The sequence below is a fragment of the Suillus discolor genome (genome assembly GCF_016758755.1).
Source record: "Suillus discolor strain FC423 chromosome Unknown F5147scaffold_273, whole genome shotgun sequence".
Classification (NCBI taxonomy): Eukaryota; Fungi; Basidiomycota; class Agaricomycetes; order Boletales; family Suillaceae; genus Suillus; species Suillus discolor.
In genome coordinates this window covers 2913-23598 of record NW_024541520.1, presented here as the reverse complement: position 1 = coordinate 23598, position 20686 = coordinate 2913, and the positions used below count along the sequence as shown (strand labels likewise).

Genomic DNA, 20686 nt, shown 5'->3' with positions numbered 1-20686 from the left:
AACACTCGCTCATGTGATCTACACTAAGAATGTTTGCCAAATATTAGGTTTGCACAGGACGAGGCTCTCGTTTGCGTAGCACTGCTAGTAGTTGTTGTTCAACTTCCGTCTAGTCCATGAATTGATCATGCTAGCGAGGTTGTCAACCACCCTAGCGCTCATCATTATCACACTCCCTTTAATTATAGGCATGCCGAATAAATATTCTATCAGACACTGCCCGTGACTAATCGATGCTGATGAGTGATTTTGTTACATCAGAATGAGCAGAACGATCAAAAGTAAGTGCGAGCGCATAGCCTAGTATTACTGTTGATATAAACAGCGCAAGAGCAAGCTGGCGACTTGTTTGTAAGGATGGACGCAACGACACATACTAGTAACAACTTCCGAACCCGGCTCTGGGTTGTTGCTCTCTGCATTTTCATGAAGATCAGTATGATAATCTTCTTCTGCAGCCCTCAAGTCAATGAAAAACCGAACAAAACCTATTGTGAGCGAGCCTGCGGCCAAAATGTGAATCATGCATTGATTTTTCACCACAGCGTTTGCCGGCGACGATTTCCCTCGACTGTTGCCCCTAGCACAGGCCGATCCAGTCATGATGGCCTTCGAAGATTCAATACATTATCAATAAACACTGAAGATGGGAAGGCGGAGTGGGCCAGCCTAATACCGGGTAACGGGCTTGTTTATTTGGGGGAACAGCCTGGTCACCCATTCTCGATCTCGATGTTCCACCAATTGCGTTGTCTCGATATCCTACGAGACGATATCGTTGGAGCGGACAGCAACGCAGCCCTGAGCCGTCACTGTCTCAACTACTTGCGTCAGATGATAATGTGTCGCAGTGATGCCCAGCTGGAAAACATACTATTAGGAAGCAAAGACAGTCCATTTCCACAATTTTTCGTGCAACCTGGGCCATACGTGTGTAGTGATTGGAATTTCGTACTGGAGGAAGTGAAGAAGAACCAGGCTGGATCCGAGTTGATGCCATGATAATCTCATATGCGAGTCGCAGGGAATATCGTCTTAGATTCACTGCACGATAAACAGTTTGATCCGATAGAACGCAAAGTCAATGCAACAGCAGGTGGCTTTCGATTGTATTGAATACACACGCATGGTTTTGTCAGTTAGATATTTGCTTCCATTTTGAACACCGACAATGCCGTGAAGTGAAGCAGAGAATAGTCATGAGGCACTGTAAATAGGATAGAACTATGAAACGCGCAGCAACACGGCATGAAGCGAATACTAAATAGGACTAATGCGTGATGGATGCAATAGCACCCGGTTGTTTGTGTAGCCATGCGTGCAACACAGCTTGATTCTATGCAACGTTCTCGATCTAGTAGCATCTTTGCCCCATTCATGCAGCAGGTATCATTTTCGAGTAATCATGGACTGGATTTGAACTTCATGCCGTCTAGTCAATTGATGACCATCAGGATTCTGTCGGAGATGTTTTCTACCATAATCCTTTAAGTATCGCTGGTTTCTAGAATTCCTAGTGTGGCTGAAGCGCTGATAGTCAGTGATAGGCCTACAACAAACCTACAGCGTCCCTTCCCGTGTCCATCATGGCGTCCACTGAACTTGCTACGCAGCGTGCTCTGTATGTTGGGAATACCATTTCCTCAGTCGTTTATGGTGAGATTCTATCCTATCGGTAATGGTCTCTTGTTGACAGCTCATGCTCTGCGTATAGGAGGAAATTTATTCCTATATGTCTACTCTACCTACCTGCTTATGACCTCAGTTAAGCAAGTGCGGCACAGGAGATTCTACATATGTTTTGGAGGCCTTCTCTTGCTTCTTTTGACAATCGCTTCCGCAAGTAATAACGCTTTATGCGAACTAATGTGGATAGAAAACCAAAGCTACCCTGGTGGCCCACCTGCATATCTCGCTGCAAATTTGGCTGCTTGGTACAATGTCTTTGGCACAGCGGCAGACTGCGCTGCAAATATTCTGACGGACGGACTCTTGGTGAGTTGACAACACATTGTTATTGAGTTCTGATGCCCATATCTACATCTCCAAAGCTTTATCGCTGTTACATTATTTTAGGGTCAAGATTGCCAATAATCATCATCCCTGCAATTATATACCTGGGATCTGCCAGTACGTGCTACGTTGTCCATCCTGCACCAACTAACCATTGCTCTGTGCAGCTATGGCTGTCATGATGGTGATTGAGAGTGCCATGCCAATGTCAAATCTATGGCAGGGCTTTGCTGCACAATTCGGTATCTCATGGGTTGCATTGACTGTCGGCTTCAACATTATTGTGACTGCATTGATCGTTTCCCGGTTGCTATTCTTTCATCGCAGAGTGCAATCTATTTTCACCGATCAACAGAAGAGTACTTACACCGGCACTGTGGCAATTCTGGTGGAGTCTGCCCTCCCTTTCACAATTCTTGGGATCGCCTACCTTGCCACCTATATCCAAGGCGTTCCAAGTGCAACAGCGGTGGGAATAATCTGGGGAACCTTCGTGGTGCGTTCGCGTGCACTATCACAATGAGTTGTCCTACACTGACAATTTGCTAGGTTTTGTCACCCCAGCTCATCATTTTAAGGATCGCTGCAGGGACTGCGTGGTCAAGAGACACGGCCTCTGACATCACTCAAACAACTCTGCATGCAAGTCCCCATGTCAGCTCGTCCTCTAGCAGCAGCAATACGATCAATAAGAATCCGTGGTAGTAGGGCTCGGGCATATAGTGCCACGTCCACGTCCAGAAGTTAGCTTTCGAATCACATTGTTTGCAAGATATCTTCTGCCCGTCTCAATTTTATCATTCATGTTACTCCCGCACTTGCTAGTTTCGCAGATTTTTTTTAGAAAGAACTCCTGTTTGAACCGAATAAGTCCTGGCGTATATCGCATAGGCTGATGATGAAATCGCATCCTTACAGCGATGTATTTGTGAGGCTGTGTAAAACGGGTAATATCCCATCGAAAGGACATTAGTTAAAATGAAAAAAAGCTGTAGCTCAGAACCATAGTAAGGGATGATTGTCTTCATTCGCGTGGTATTAATTGGGTGTTCAAGTGAACAGTCACTCAAATAAGCTGTGATACAAAATCACCCATCCCTGTCTCGTTACCAGACCGAGACGGACAAGCCAGGCAGTGATGCGACAACTAGTACTTAGTGGCGTAGACCAGCTCGAAATAGCTGAGGCTAATCTTTGTGCCAGTTTTCCAGTGCCATGTTACCGAGCGCGCACATACTATACTAGTTAACACCATGGACATATAATTGCCCCACGGCACGGCGTGGAATAAATCTGTGGAGGATACCCCTATATTCGCCATTACTCATTCCTCACTGTCGTTGTAACATCGGTTTCCTAAACTTTTTATCATCCTCTCGACACTTTCGGTTGTATATGCTCACTGCACGATATTCGACTCGTCGGGACACAGGAGGCAGTAAGTGCAGCAACTATGATTTAGTTGAAGTTGTCGTTTCGTACTCAATGTATACATACTTCAGGCGCTTATGCAGACATTGCAACTGAGGATATGGCAGTCGAGGCCACTTGGATTCTGGGCTGAGTTATCGCAGCTGGGAAGTGTGGAGGACTGAGAGGAAGGGTGTTATATCATAGATTGTTGGCTGGTATTAATGGACTACTAGACGCATAAGTTAGTTCACAAGTTTGTCATAATATGCTTTCCACGACAGATAAAAGGAATAGCTGGCTCAGAAAATAAACATCAGATCTAAGATCTGATATGGTGTTCGAACCGATTGTAATTGGCCTCACTAACTTGAACGAGGGTTTAGGAAGATCCAATGGATACTGCTAGTGCACGAAAACTAGAAAAAAGCTCCAGGACGTAGGTAGAGAACGGAGACGAGTAGAGAGATTTGTGAATACGTGTGAGAAAGCCGTATATGTGCGGGAGGGAAAGGAGGGATAGGATGTATTATTTAGGAGTCGAGAGGGTCTTCCTAAGATATGAGAACAAGTGAACCCTGACCGACGAAAGATAACAAGAATCGAATACATACATCAAACATCAGAAGGAACGATCGTAAAAGGATCACGACCATCATACGCGGACCGACCATTAAAGTGCAATATGGTAGGATTCCTCCGAATGTATATCTGGAAAGATTCAGATGACTACCGTCCCATAGCTTGCATCTCTGATGCAGAGACTCCAGCTGCTGCAAGGAACTCATCATCGCGAGACGAAGAGTCAACCGAGGTGTCCACTGCATGAGCTAGATCCGCGCGGATCAAAAGAAGCTTGGGCTTCACGGGACCCCATATCGACGTTTCACTCCTTTCAATATCCAGCAACGAGCCAACCAGCGCCAAACAGATCGAACAGTAGAAAAGTATCCTCTAATCATGCTGCAGATACCCGAGAGATAGTGGTAGTTGTCGACCGACCAAGGGGCGTGAAACTTCCAAGTGCCATCGCGCATCAGACATCGTACCGGCGAGCGAGCCGTCGCTCCCAGTCTGAACTGTTGTCCGATTGCTGTAATCTCATTATTGTCTCTTTTTAGCGGCATGTCCCACCCTGTTCCCTTAGCCGAATTCATGGGTGTTTGTGGTTTCCTTGACAACCTTCATAGGCCTTGAAAGTTGAAACACGGTACTTCGAAGTGAGAACGGATCAAAAAGCATCCCTGTTGATACTCCGCACCATCAAAAGTCACTGAATCCGCATGACAATCTGAGTGACGCTTCGAACATGACTCGATGTGGTCGATGAGTGCTGAGTGTGGTCATGTACAAAAATCCAAGCGCAGTAGCGAACACGGCTGGATGAGCCTCGGCATTCAGGATAATACAGCGGATCATATTATAGTGCATCCTCGGTGATATCATGTAAAACATGAGGCAGGGTGACGATCATTGATATTAAGTGCACGAGGTTTCATCAAGGGATAATTATTCAAAAGAGCTGTCATTGGTAGGGAGAACTTGGAGCTATGCAACCTGAACCTGTGGGAGGCTTCAGAAACACACAACATAAAGCGGGAGGCAGTGCGTACCAACCAGACATGGTCTAGATCCGTGAGAGAATGAAAAAAAGGTTAAGAGGTAACACGTGGATTAGAAAATACAAGGAAATAATTGGCTGACTGCGATGCTAGCTCAGGTACTATATATAGACTTACTTATAGTTCTTCGGGGCCGCAGACCGTAAAGTCTGCATTATGCCATCAACCATACCATTGCATAGCCCCGTCGCAGCTTTGAATAGCATAGCATGCTAGCTTATCCCATAATACCTCCCAGACCAAACATGAGTCTATTCACATGTGTGCTTGCGACCCCGAACGCCTTTATCAGTACTGGTTTGCAATTGAATTCGTGATATCCATCCCGTCCACTGATTCAAGCCATGCGGAACAATAGACTTGAACCCTCTGTCTACCTGATCATGATGGTATCCCTTGCTGTCGTATCCATTGCACTCACTAGCATCATATTCAAATCAATACTTTCAAGGGAAAACTCGAACATCCAGTATTTCTCGAAAACACGCACCCCAAGGTGGCAGAAAAATTTTAGTCAGTATAATTTCTGTCCAAGATCGGATATGTTTAAATCATATTTTCAGCTTTCATGGGCGACGACTTTCCTGAGTCCCTAGTACCTGATGCAGCTAAAGTGAGATTCGTGGTGGAGGAAAGCGTACGATTTGCGCTAGATCTTCCAGAGTCCAAGACGGAATGGCTTTCCACTTCTCCCCCAGGGACTGGATACGTAGTTCTGGGTGCGGAGAATCGGTTTTTCTTCGTGGCCATGTTCTATCAGCTTCACTGTCTCAGGCTCTTGCAAGTGGCTAGGCTCGCGGGTCAGAACTCTGATCAAAGCATACTCATCACTGTCTTAATTATCTAAGACAATGGACACTGTGCCAAGCAGATCTGACACTGGAGGCAGGTGATTTTACAACGCGAGACTTCGAACAAGACCGCGTTGGTGCTACACACGTCTGCAGAGACTGGGGGGAGCTATACGACAGTGTTACCATCAATTGGAAAGACCGGCAACTTGGCAATCATACAGCAGTAAGTGTCAGCGACTGCTAGTATGATCAAATCAACTAACTCTTTTCCGGATAAGTGAGTGGACGAATCCCACACCTTTTAGTAGTAAAACTGTTGTACTTAGTAGCGTAGGGCACCTATCCCCAACTCATGGTTATTCATTCGTGTCCCGTAATTATACAAACACTGCGTGAAGCTTGCTTTGAGCTGGACAATCTGTTTGCCTGGTCTCCAATAATTTTGAGAATTCAACAACAGAGACATGTGATAAATGTGATTATCTCCCTCTGCAGAGGAAGAGACGTTCAGAGCATAAACAGCGCTCATCAACTCAGTTCCAGAGTACACGATGCGAGCCGTTTGGACAAAGTAGCATGCGGACGGCATCATCCCATTGCACGGACAATTGTCGGATGTGGTGGGACTGGTCTTCAATAAACCGAGAATGTCAATGCAGTCTGATAAGCAAGCAAATACAGAGCTCAACTTCATCTCCTCGGCAGGAGTGGCCCATGACTTTGAAGTACTAAGATTAGAGGCTGCGTGATATAGGTGGTAAAGTTGCCAAAAGCTTCGTTCAGGTCAGATAAAACCCACCACTGCTGGAATTTGTCGTGAAGAGTAGCAGTAAGATTATGAGATGCAAGTCAATTGAAATGACCGGAGGGACGGACGAGTCGTGAAGCCGGATAGAGCTGTATCCGTCTGCTGCTGGGGGTGTAAGTGTCAGTGCCGATGCTTACGTTTTTTCGCATACAACGTCTCGAAACTGCTGCAATCGATTTAATTAGCTACAAACATTCGTCTACATCAAGGTTCTGTTTGACCGCGCAGATTACTTCTGAGGACGGGCACAACACATGAGTCAGCACCGATGCCACTACATTTGCACCTAGCCTCTTACCTATCATGGGGCATGCGCCTGATTTAGCCAGAACACAAACGTGTTCGTCGCGGAACTTGGACACACTGACCGTGGTGAGACATTGTACAAGATTGTTGAACCTGTTGGGATCTGTTTTCTATCGCAGACATTTGTTGGTCGATTCTGCGAGACTTGTGTATGCTGCGAGCATCTATTGAGCGTTTGCTAGACGATTGCGCCGTGCATCATGCGGGTAACATAACCTCTAAAGACATCGAGTCATCCTCGCATTGTGCGACGTCAAACATTAATCGCCTGGAAGAGATCAGTGAATAATTGACAAACATCAACTTGCTAGTTGACAAAGTAAGATTTATATCAACGAAGGTGAACAACCACTCATGAGACGTCGGGTTAGCATAGCTCAACTAGGTTCATGGGCGTGTTGAAATCTGTGCAGACTAGGAACACACCATTTCTATCAAAAACATGCCCACACGGACTTTCTTGTGATCACCATCTGAGTTTCGCCGACCACGTGTAGCAGGTTCCAAGCACTGACAGCTTGCCTCTTGGTGACGTTGTCAGTACATTTATAGCGATTCAAGCAAAACTTACCCATGCATATTACGCTGCCAGCAGCCCGGCCTCGAAAATGGAATTGGGGATCCAAGCTGAGGATGAGTTGAGCACAATGCGATACTGAAACTGACTGTTCCATCCCCGTCACAGATGACGAATTTTGCTCAGAGGCTGCAATGGTACGCTTATTTCTACCGGTCATGACGTCAAGAGATGGAGCTGAATTGGAAGACATCACGACTACGCTGTTGATAGTTTGAAGGCTATCTTACAGTCGACATAACCTCTGACACATATCCCGACCGACTCATCTAACTGAGATTCTGTAGCATCCTTGAGCTATGTGACAAGCAACGATGATGATAGATAGGCTCTGAGGATACCTATTAATTGGTTAATGATAGTCAGCTTGCACGGAAAGTTATTGATCGGTGTTCTCACAATAGACAGTTATAGACTTAGGAGTCGGACCCTCGGGCACACGGGCACTAGTATATACCAAATCTGGCAGACATCATCAAAGCACCACGCAAATATCGCATGATGGTGAAACAGTCAGATACCAAATCTGAGATCTGATAATCATACGATTGAGTCCGAGAGTATGATTGGAAGCGATAAGGCAGACAACAGGCTGCAGAACTTCATCAATGATGTCAGGCCTCCGAGTCAGAGATGCAATCTCTGGCTGGAGTAAGTAGGGACTCGTAGGTTGTCCAGTGCAAAAACGGTAGTGAGTAAATCAACTGCTCGCTGCTTTGGGCTCGTGGTTGTCGTGTTGTAGTCCGCAAGAGATCCAGTTGTGAGCTGACTTGGAACACAAAGAATGAATGTATTGAGTCGGGTCGCAGCATCTTGAAGGACGAATGACATGATGGGCTGTGCATAGTTCAGTAAGACTCGGAATAGACATGTTTACGTGAATCAAACGTGAATGCGTGGTCCAGCTTCGTCTGCACTGGGCTTGCTGCGACTTCGATGACACGACCTTGTGGTGGTTGTGCTGGTCCGAGCGTAGCTCGGGGCGGACAACTGGTCGCGAATTCGGACGTGCCATGAATGGAAAGGGCAGGAAGTTGGAACATATGCTTAATGATCCGAAAATCAGAACTTGTGCCATTGCTTCTAGACGCTAGTATGTACTTGAATGCAGATGAATAAAACTAATGTATTTAACAGAATACTAAGGTGGGAGCAAAATAACGAAGTCCGGAGTGAGAAAGAGCGGAAGTTCGAGCGAGTCGTCGAGGAGATGGGTGACGAAGAAGGAGAAAAGAATCAGCTGGACGCGTGGTGCCGGAAACTTCCGCAGGCTCCGTTGGACCGTTTCCCATCATGTCACGGTTATCTACGGATCTACCGTCTTTTCAGCTTCGCCGTAGGGGCAGCTACTACTAAGTACTAGTTGCAATTGATTAGACCGGTCACCAGTCTATCAATTGATGACCATCGGGGTTCTGTCCGAGTGAGTCAGAAATGTGTTCGCCGTGATCCTATAACTATCGTTGTTTTATACATTAGTGCGGCTGAAACGCTGATAGCCAGTGATAGTCCTACAACCAACCTACAGTGCCCCTTTCTGTGTCCCTCATGGCGTCCACCGAACTCGCTACGGAGCGTGCTCTGTATGTTGGGAATATGATTTCCACAGCTATTTATGGTGAATTTCTATCATATGAGCAATAGTCTCTTGCTGATAGTGGACACCTCGTACTCCCCGGGCAAAGGAGGAAATTTATTCCTATATGCCTACTCTACCTACCTGCTTATGACCTCGAGCAAGCAAGTGCAGCACAGAATATTCTACATATGTTTTGGAGGCTTTCTTTTGCTTCTTTTAACAATCAGTGTCGCAGGTAATATCGCCTTCTGCGAACTGATGTGGATAGAAAGGCGAAACAACCCTGGTGGCCCCCCTGCATTTTTTGCTGCAAATATGTCCGCTTGGTACAATGCCTTTGCCACAGCAGCAATGTGTCTCGCAAATATGATGACAGATGGACTCTTGGTGAGTTTACAACATATATTGTTATTGAGCTTGGAGCTCCAAGGCTCATATCTACATCTTGAAAGCTTTATCGCTGTTACATTATTTGGGGGTCAAGATTACCAGTAATTGTCATCCCTGGAATTATCTACCTGGGATCTGCCAGTACGTGCTGTGCTGTACGTCTTCCACCAAACTAACCAGTGCTCTGTGCAGCTATGGCTGTCATGATGGTGATTGAGAGTGCCATGCCCATGTCAAATCTATGGCGGGGCCTTCCCGCACAATTCGCCATTTCATGGATCGCGCTAACTGTCAGCTTTAACATTATTGTGACTGCATTGATCATTTCCCGGCTGCTATTCTTTTATCGTAGAGTACGATCTTTTCTTAACGATGAACAGAGGAATATTTACACGGGCATTGTGGCAATTTTGGTGGAGTCTACCCTCCCTTTCACAGTTCTGGGAATTGTCTCCCTTGCCACCTATATCCAGGGTGCCCCATGTGCGATGGGGATAGAAATAATCTGGGCAACCTTCATGGTACGTTCATTTGCACTACTACAATCTGTCCTGCACTGACAATTTACCAGGTTTTGTCACCCCAGCTCATTATTTTAAGGGTTGCTTCAGGCGTTGCATGGTCAAAAGACACAGCATGTAACATCACTCAACATGCAACTTTCCCTCGCAACTCATCTTCTGGCAGCAGTACTATTAGTATGCACAGTAAGAATCCGTAATAGTAGGGCTCAGACATATGGTGCCACGTCCCCGTCCAAAGATTTATCATTCGAATCACATTTGTTTGCAAGATATGTTCCGCTTGTTCAACTTTGTCGTTTAATAGTATGGCTCACAGTTACTTAATTACTACTAGTTTAGCAAATTAAAAAACACTTGATAACTAGTCTTGGTATCATGATATGGTCAGCCTGAGAACGAAGGACATATTCCACGCTGTACGTCTGGCGATGGGATTACATGGTCTAAAGACTAGCTCAAAATAGTTGATGCGTTATCGCAGCTGGAAAGTATAAAATCAAGAGGAACGATGCCAATTTGGGTGCCAGGCCAAACATGAGTCTATCTGCATGTGTGCCCGCGACCCCGAAGCTTGCTCTGAGCTGCACGAGTTGTTCGCCTGGTCTCCAGTAATTCTGAGAAATCCAACCACGGAAACGTGTGATCGACATGATTGTCGCCCTCAACATAACCTCTAAAAGCTTTGAGTCATCCTCGCGTTGTGCGACGTCAAACATTAATCGCCTGGAAGAGATCAGTGAACGATTGACAAACATCAACCTGCTAGTTAACAAAATGAGATTTCTACCAACAACGACAGTAAACAACGTACTCATGGGACGTCGGGTTAGCGCAACTAGTTTCATGGGCATATTGAAGTTTATGCAGACTAGGAACACGCCACTGCCACCAAAAACATGCCCACGCCTACCTCCTTGTGTAGTGCGATCACCGTCCGAGTTACACCCACCACGTGCAGCAGGCTCCGAGCGCTGACCGATTGCCTCTTGGCGATGTTCTCAGCACGTTCGTAAAGACCTAAAAACAACTTGCCCATACGTACCACGCTGGCAGCAGCCCGGCCTCGAAAATAGAGTTGGAGATCAAAGTCGAGGACGAGTCGAGCACAATGTGACACTGAAACCAACTGTTCCGTCCCTATCACACACGAGTCACCGAATTTGGCTCAGAGGCTGCGATGGTCCATCCCTGTTCATTGATAGAACTCACAGCATGATGGGGATCAGGGCGGCGGCGGCGGCTTAAATATCTTGAAGCATACCAGTGACTATGTGCTGGGCTGGGACATGTAAGGTGATACGCAGAACTCTGTATAGGTTGTAAGAGGGCTGATATGGGCAGGTACGGGTGAAGGGACGTACCATGCTCCATCGGACTCTGCTCTCTCCGATTTATCGATTTCGGACTAAATGCTCTCAGTAGCTCAATTGGTGGGGTGGACGCAAAGTATTTGAAATCCTCCTGATCGATATTAAATTGCTTCAGTGAAAACCTGATTCGAACATTTTGACGTGAATTAATATAGGCTATGCGACTGCTATGCGTGGCAAGAATCAAGAATGCCTGACTTGCTTATGTCATAGGCAAAATTATAATCGTATTAGCAAAATTGGGTCGAAAGTTTCCGGTCGACCATAATGTTTGCGTACCTGGAAAGCATAACCTGGGTCCGATGAGCACTACCTTCTTCCCGTCCATCCCATACGACACTTCCCACGATGGACTTCAGTAAGTTTTACCCCCGCTCACTACGCCATGACTCGCACTGACATCGACTCTAAGCACATCCCTCATCTTCTAGTGGCTCGTGGAACTGTCTATGCAATGTCGTGGAACATAGTGGCATTTTTGATTCTGAATGTCGCCAGCCCCACTCACGGTGCATGGAAAACACTCGTGTTGCCCTTCGGAGGAGCATAACCCAGGTCCTTGACCAACGTGATCGGACGAACATCTGGCTTAACGGTCTCGCTGGTGTTGGAAAAACATCTATCGCGTTCACCATAGCTGAGGAGATGAAATCAGAGGCTTGCTGCCACGTTCTTCTTTTCACACAAACATGCACAAAAAGCTGCCACCATCATTCCCACCATCGCATATCAGCTGGCACCAGCTTTCCCGCGCATTCGAGGAGATATTGTGAAAGCGATCGAGAACGACGACAGCCTTCTATCAGATGGAAAATCTCATGCGGATCAGATGCGAGAGCTCGTCATCAGGCCACTGCAGACATTGAAATTCCGCGAAGAGCCCTATGTCATCATTATTGATGCTCTCGACGAATGTTTTTCACGGGAAGAGGCGGCAAGACTGGTCGCGTTGTTGACAGACACACTCTCAGGCCCATCCTTGCCACTTATCCACGTCATATTTACAAGCCGCCCCGAGATACATATTCACGCTGCCATGCCCTCCGGTGTCCACGAGATTCTCCTTACCACTCGTGATAAAGACACCATGCAGGATGTTCGCTTCTTTTTGCGAATATCACTGGATAAAACAAGGACAATTCGTCCTGCTGTTTTCGGTCAGCCACCCATACCCTGGCCATCGGAGGATGGCTTCGAGACGTTGGTCTTTAAAGCAGGTGGTCTCTTTGTTTACGCTGCCATGGCCGTGAATTTCATATCCACCGCTGGTCATCATCCACAGGAGAGACTAGAACTCTTACTACGCAAGAAGTCGACTGTCGGTGCTGACATTGATCAGCTTTATCGGGAGATAATCGAGGCTTCGGAGAATCCACTCGCACACTGTCGGATGTTAGCGTCTATAATCAATCTTAGATATCCGCTGTCACTTGCGGAACTCCAAGAACTCTTTCACGCGGATGAAAGGTGCTTGGCCATGATGCTTGAAGCATTCTCACCCGTGATCTTGAATGATGGGGCTGGGCATGTTGAGATTTATCATGCTTCGCTTCGTGACTTTATGAGTGATCCTTCACGGTCGAAGCAATATCACATAGATGCCCCACATACCCATGAGCACCTTGCGTGCTGCTGCCTTGACTTCATTACACGCCAGGGTTCCGTTCGGACTCACACCATTCTAGCCTCGCCATTGCCTTATCCATATCCATATCAGATGTGGGATATTCATCTTCGCTCTGCCTACCCTAGCAGCAAACTTCGAAAGCTGCTGTCGCGGTTTACGAACGAATCACTGCAACATTGGGTACAGACCTCAATTTCAAACCTTACCTTGCTCGAATCTATCCAGGGCGCAAGCAGGACTTGTTTATCCTTGGTGATTAATGTTTTGAACGTGTTGAATTATTGGGACCTGTACTAACCATTATTTGCTCAGAAATGGATCAGGAGTCCATCGGACATTGTGGTTGCATGGCGCCTTCATAAAGGCTCTAAAAAATTCGCAAAGCGATACTAGCCGATACTACACGGAGCCCATGCAGACATTTGGACTACTTATTGCTGTTCGGATTACTAGCCAGTGTAAATCTGCTGAACTCTATGGTCCCAACGACGTCAGTACCACTGTGCTCGTATCAATGCACGTCCGTGGAAAACACTCCCCAACCCAAGCACTGGCTTCCACTCGAATAGCAGCCTATACACATCAAGTATGAGTACGTTTTGGCTGCTCGTAGCCATGTATCTGGTTATGTCTGTCTGCGTCGACGACCCGCAACGTCCCTGAGCCTTATCAAAGGCCATGATAACCCTTTTCAGAACCATCATCATCTGATACTCAGGCTGATAACCGTACGCGTACACGAAACACCTATATTAATGTGCACATGACGAGGAAACGCAAGAACTTGCGACTGATCGAATACATAAGACCAAGGTTGACTCGGACATGATGAGCAAGATTTTAGTGTGGATGGTCGTTCTCAGAGTGTATGTGTAGTTCGATTATCTCGTCGTCTCTCAAATTCAGAGTGACTAGTAAGGCACACGGGCCAGGAGATTGGTTTGTTGTAAGGCCGATCGATTTCGTTTTGGAAGAGCTCGAATGTCGACATGTCATCCGTGAATGGTGGTCACCTTGCGTATACTCTATTTGAAGGGTTGGTTTCCAGCGGCATTGGTTCACTTACACGAGGGTTAGCTTTAAAACTGTTCATCACCCATAATGCGCGACGACTCTACGCGTGACGAGGAACTTATTCAGGGTGCCTGAGAAAGTTTAAATCTTGATCCTAAGTTGGACCCCGCTGGCGTAATGTGAGTCTATGTCATCAGAACGCTGGCTTCTACGTACACGAGACACTGATATTAATATCAACGCGCACATGACAGCGACTGATCAGGTGCCCAGCGAGTTGGGCAGCTTATATATATTAGATATACTGAGTCCTTCCCATCATCATACCACACTAGTCTCTCGCACCCATAATGGAGCCCACTAAACAAACCCTCCCAATCGGTGGTCTCCTCGTTGACATTTACTCCCACCCAACTTCAACCTCTAGCTCCACACACCCCATCCACGTGCTCTTCTTCCTCCACGGCCGCTTCGGAAGCGCACAAGATGAATACATAATCAATGCTGTTAAAGTTATTTTTGCTGAGAGTTATGGATTGGGCGGGGGAGAGAGGAAGAAAGATCTTATCGTCGTCACTTTTGTAAGTCATTCTTTGCTTCGTTTTCGTAGGGAGGAAATGATGATGGTGGGTGGGGGAAAAGGATCACAGGAACCACGGGACGAGACTCGTGAGCAAGCAGCGAAATTTCGCGTGGAGCAAAGAACCGGCCGAGAATAATGATCATCATGCGTACGTTGCTGTCTATTCAAAGCTGATAATGTCCCCTCATTCGAATGCAGGGTAGACATGTATACCATCCAAAGTATGTCCAGGCCACAACCGATACTAAACGTGAGTCGTGAATCTGACCCCACACGAAGCCGGTACAGCACAAGACGTGTCCTTCTTAATCGACCACCTTCCTTCCTCGCTCTATCCCTCGGGTGAGCGAACGATTGTGGAATGGGGTATAGGCGGTGTGAGTCTTGGAGGACATTCGACGTGGATTGCGCTTTCTAGGGGTACGTACCAGCTCATCTAGCAACTTCATCCACACTCACAATCCCTTAGAGCCCCGCCTCACCCTCGGAATCCCCATAATCGGCTGTCCCGACTACACGAAACTAATCTATCAACGCGCCCAGTCCTCAAACATCCCATTCTCCCCACCTTACTTCCCCACTTCCTTTATGACATACGTAGAAAGGTACGACCCTGAAAAACTGGCGTACCGCGCAAAAGACGCTTCCAATCCGTTTTTCGGCAAGAAGGTGTTGGTGCTTTCAGGGAAGGAGGATAAACTTGTGCCGTGGGTGGTGTCGGCCGAGTTTGTGGAGGGTCTTGAAGTTGGAGAGGGGGGTGTTAAGAGGGTTGTGGTGGAGGAGGGAGCAGGGCATGAATGTACGAGTGGGATGCGGAGGGAGGCTGGGTTATTTGTGAGGGAGTGGTTGAGGTTGTGAGGGTGTTGTCTGGTTTTTGGGACGAGAGTTTTATTGAAGGATGTATTAAGACTCAGAATATCTTTGTAATTATAGTAGGTATTGATCGAAAACCACATTACGTCCTAGTGTGCAATCATCATCACACATCACGCGCACGACTGCATCCGTATTCCAAACCCGCGAGACTTTGCTTTCCAGTCCACGTGAGTACTTGGCAGACATATCAGGTGCTCTTCGACGGTTTTTACACCATGAACACGTGTATGACATTGTGGCCGCGTTGATGCCGAAGGTGTTTGTATACCCACTGCTTATCTCTGTGCGCTCAGGCTCTTTCCAATTCCACTGGCTTCAACATCGGGTCCGAATACGTATAGCTATCGCGTTCTCATGTCAAAGGCATCAAGCACTGACGGTAATGAGGACCAGCGCGCCTATAGCAACGAGCAGCCTGCCCCAGAACAGGATAATCCAGGACCCCCGCAGGATTCAGAGTAAGTTGCGGTTTCCTGGGATCTGGCACCCGTATAACAAGAAAGTAGCGGACCTTCAGCGATGGAGTTACGATCAGTGATGTAAGTGATTCTTCCCTGATGTTTGTGTGCAACTCCTCACCAGGACTGCAGCCCGAACACTGGGCCCTCCCAGTCATCAGAACTTCACGAACAGGAAAATGCTTTCAAGGCTGCATTGGACGACAATTTAGCTCCGTAGGTTCCTATCAATGGTGATTTGGATTTTAAACAAGCTCATGAATTGTCTCAGCCAGACAGAAAATATCGTGGCGGAGAAGGACCAGCCAAATCCGAGTCTCAATGAATTGTGAGTGAAAAATAAGCCAAGTGATTGCAACTGACCACACTCTATACGCAGAGCAAATATCATGAGGCAAGTATTGGATGTTCTCCAGGACTCGACGATTGTGTCAAAGAGTGGCAAGGACGATCGGTCTCGTTTCTGGGGGGTGTACAAAAGAGTGGCAGAGGAACACGACGGCGAGTTCCTCGAGCGATACACTACTGACATGGACATCGTCTTGATCTTCGTAAGTTTAGCGTGCTTATCTTTCACGCATTGTGAGATTGATATTTGATCAGTCTGGTCTTTTCTCCGCTGTCAGCACGTCTTTTATCGTCGCGATGGAATCTAATCTCAGTCCCGACCCCAGCGACACTACAAATGCGCTTCTGAAGCAACTCGTGCAGATCGGACTCGGCAACCTTGTCCAGGCGGGCCCTACGCCTGCAGAGCCAGCATCCACTTGGTCGCCGTCCGCGTCAGCTCTAAGGATTCAAATGGTCGCATACGCAAGCTTGTCCATGAGCTTGCTAGCAGCATTCGGGGCTGTACTAGGAAAGCAGTGGCTCGGGTACTACAAGTCGAACAGATATGGTCGCGGCTCGCAGGAAGAACGGGGCAAGCGCAGGCAGGAGAAGTTCGACGGCCTCACCGCATGGTATTTTGATGCCGTCGTGCAATCTTTTCCGGTCTTACTTCAGATCTCCCTTCTTCTCTTTGGGATCGCCCTCGGCGCCAACATATGGTACAAGCAGCCCAGTATCGCTTGGGTAATCATTGCCACAACAGTCTTCGGATTTCTGTTCTATTCCCTGACAGTGATGGCATGTTTGATGTCCCCCGCCTGTCCATTCCAGACACCGATATCGATGGTGCTGTGTATGCTGCGCGTTGACAGTAAGGCCATTTTAAAAATTTTGATGGTTATTATTTTCAGTCTCAATCAATATTGCAGGAGTTCTGCGTCTGATCTTCGAACAAGCCTCTAGGTATTTGCAGCGGCTCGCGACGTCAGAAATGCTCTAACTCATTTATACTATGGATGTGTTCTTCAGGATTCTGGCCATGACGATTTTATCGCCCGCGGGAGAAACGACTCTGACGTGTTGTTTGGGATTTCTATGGTGCACTTGCGCTCACCCCACCACACGGTGCTTGGCACGGCTATGAATTTTTGTGATCCAAATTCCCCATTGTTTTTTATTTGCTTGGATGCTTCCCCTGGCTCCGTCCCTGAGCAATTGTCCCATCTTCTTCCTTATCACTTTGTTACTGGGCGAGTGAATGATGGCATAGAAAAGCTCGCGATAACAGTGATATCACAATTGCTATCCTCTCCATCCTCTCCGTCGAATCAAATCGAAGCCAATTGCATTTTTCTTGCTTGCGTCATGGTCGGGACTCAGGTTGACAAGAAAGACATAGTTCGGATTGATAAAAGGTGCCATTGGCTCATTTGGTAGTTTTTTTGTCATAATTAACAAAGTAATTCTATAGTTTCGCTCTGCCTCGACTCAGGGAGTCCTTTTTGGCGCAGTTCCAAAAGGTCCTTTGGGCATGGGATGGAAGCGAGCTTGACAAAGATAGCACAGGAGTCACACGCCGGACAAGGGACCTCCTTGACATTGCCTGTCGCATCATTGAGCTTGATGGGATTCCATATTCTGGTTCATCCGATTTGGAGATCATGCATAACCTAAACGTATGCAGGAAGATTTATTTACGAGCAAGGTCATCCAAACAAAACCATACCTTGGTTTCGTTGGCAGCTCTGCGAAAGATCGTGCACTTCACGTTCGCTATTACCGGGGTTTCTCGGGACCCTGCCCGAGTGTGGGAGGGGCAAATTTGGTGGAGAACCTTACCCCACTCGCCAGAAGACTTCGACTGGGTGGTGGACTGCTTGGACTTCATCTATTCCGATGACCATGAAACAGCATACGACATCCTTTTGCTACTGGGCCATGTGAGAATACGCTGCAGTCTCGCTAAAAAACGTCTGTTCATCGAGAGGCTCGCCGCCTGCATGGACAGTAAAATGCCTCACCATCTACGCCATGCCGCTCTTCGCGTTGCTTACAATGCCCGAGAAGAGATCGCCAAGATCGCTACCATTGATGATGCGAGGCTACGAGACATGTTTTTGACCAAGCTATCCCCCGCTATTCTGTCTGTGGTTTGTCCGCACACAGGTACTGATGGTTATGACCGCTTCTTCTATCAAGCCCGCGACTACCACTATCTCGAACTAGTCTCTGTCCTCGCAAGGAATTCTGACTGGCTCCCCCATTTGTTTGGGGATCGCCATATAGATCGGTGCATTAGCATGATTCCAGAGTACTGCAATTTCAGCTTCAACCAGAATTCCTTTTACATAGCTGGTATCCTCCTTCAAATCGCAGATGAACAAAAATCGGTTACATCGCTCGATTCTGTCACAGAGCAGCAGTGGTGGGACGTGATGAGATCCGCGTGGATCAATCCTCCCTTTGACGTGCACGACGCACATTTTTCGAGCTCCTTCGTATCTTTGTGGATGGCACAAAGAAGTATATGCAGATTGCTTCAAAAGATGATCTCGAGTGGCTCATCAGAAATGTGGCTTTGTTTGTCGAAGATTGGGGGCAGGTCATGCAGGACATGGGACAGGAGATCGCCATCATGATAGCGGCTGTGAAGGAGTTGAGCACTGCAGCCAGGAACATGCTGGAGAGCTTTGGTCAACAATTATTAGTCCCCTGATTATGACGCATGTCGTGTTAGAGTGTGGAATTAGAGGACGTCGTATGGTAGTGCATGTGTGGATGCGGGAAGTATCGAGACCTGATATTGAATGATCAGTCGTCCCTAACTTGATAGACACATGTCAAGCGTGAGGAACAACGGGCATGAGATGCAAATATTCCGGAGACAGCATATAAATGTCGACTGGAGGAGGGGAGGTGTTCCACGGGGTCAACACGAGACACACTGGCAGGGCTCTGAGCTCGGTTGCCCAAATCCCATCCCTTCATCGATATGCACAACACGAAGACGGGACGACAAAGCAGACTTATTAAAAACCATTTGTTTCCGTATCACAATCGCCATTCTTTGGCAGAGGTGTAAGGAATAATGCTGAAATCAATGAATTTCTCCACCTGAAGTGAATCAGTGTTGTCCTCGCCCGCGCCGTCGGCCCTTTGTCTCATTCTTCATACTTTGCGTCATTCTGCCCTTCAAAATGACCAGTTATTGAGAGGCCGTCCGCGTTTCCCTAGCGTAGGCTTCGCAATCCCAGCCTCCAATTCCTGGGAAGTCCCGGCGATGGATGGGGCTTTTACATGAGGCGTAGATAATGCTGTCAAAGGACATAAACTCGCCTTCACGGAGTGCAGTTGCCTGTTCAAACAAAGCTACAATGCATAAGCCTGTAGTTTGGAGGTTCTTCAGCAGCCGGCCACTGCGGAACGATGTGAGAGAATTTTTGGATGAGTGAGTATTGGGTGGCGAAGGATTCAGTGGTGCGATCGAATAGCATCAGTGATACATACTTTCATAACTACTTTATTAAGGACGTCCGAGAAATGCAGCGCGATGAAGGTGTCTGGGATGATTTTCGACAAAATCTCGATGTTGCTAGCGTGCGTCGAATAAGAATCATGCATGGATGCAAATGCCAGGCCCTGTAAACATCGTATACTCATCAGTCACGCCGTACAAAAAGGACCATCATAAGTATACGTAGTATCAAGACTAAAAAAAGAACGGGAACACTGACGCACTTCAGCAGGCGCATTAGGGTCGGGGAGGAATACATTCTGAATGGCTGTCATGAGCTGCTGGAGCTTTGTTGTGCGGTAGGGCTGTATGATAGGAAGGCCTGGAGGTGTAGTACATATGACTGCTCTGCCTCTATCTTATGCAAGATCTGAAGAGACTCTGTGGTTAGGAAACTCGTCGTCATCGGTCGAGACATAAACTCTCCGCCGAGTTTGGGTGGGAGATGATATTGAAATTAGTAGCTAAAGGGTGTTGCTATATAAAGAATATTGTAAGAGAGATAGCGTGTATGAAGGCAGAAGCATACCTCAGCGTGTGAGGAAGGACCGGCTAGTGCTAATAGTACATTTCTGTTACTATTTCTTGTCAAGGCACATTTCAGAAAACTGCTCTGAGACCTAGATTTAGTCATGAATGCTGCTTCGAATGTGCCTCTTGTGTTTCCACAGACACCAGGACCCAAGGCTGCTTCCCTAGTCATGCGGGAATTGCCAGAAAGACGGGTCGAATGCCTGGCTTGGGACTGGTGTACAACATCGCGCATAGGTCATGGTTTAAAAATTGCAAGTGGACCAATTAAGTGTGCTGGTAGTAGAAAATCACGGTGCATGAAAGCATGTGCAAATGGCATTCAGAAGGCAGAGTGAACACGAGGAAGGGTATATAGGC

At 47.2% G+C, this 20686-nt stretch overlaps 1 protein-coding gene across 1 annotated transcript; it reads right to left on the bottom strand.

Annotated features, from left to right (window-relative positions):
* Positions 1 to 19806: 19806 nt before the first annotated feature.
* Positions 19807 to 20142, bottom strand: F5147DRAFT_554241 (uncharacterized protein; the record flags this gene model as incomplete). Its single annotated transcript, XM_041430466.1, is given in 2 exon segments — positions 19807 to 19936; positions 19949 to 20142. Coding segments are annotated over 2 exon segments (324 nt in total), but the record flags the coding sequence as incomplete, so codon positions are not given.
* Between the last annotated feature and the right edge of the window lie 544 nt (positions 20143 to 20686).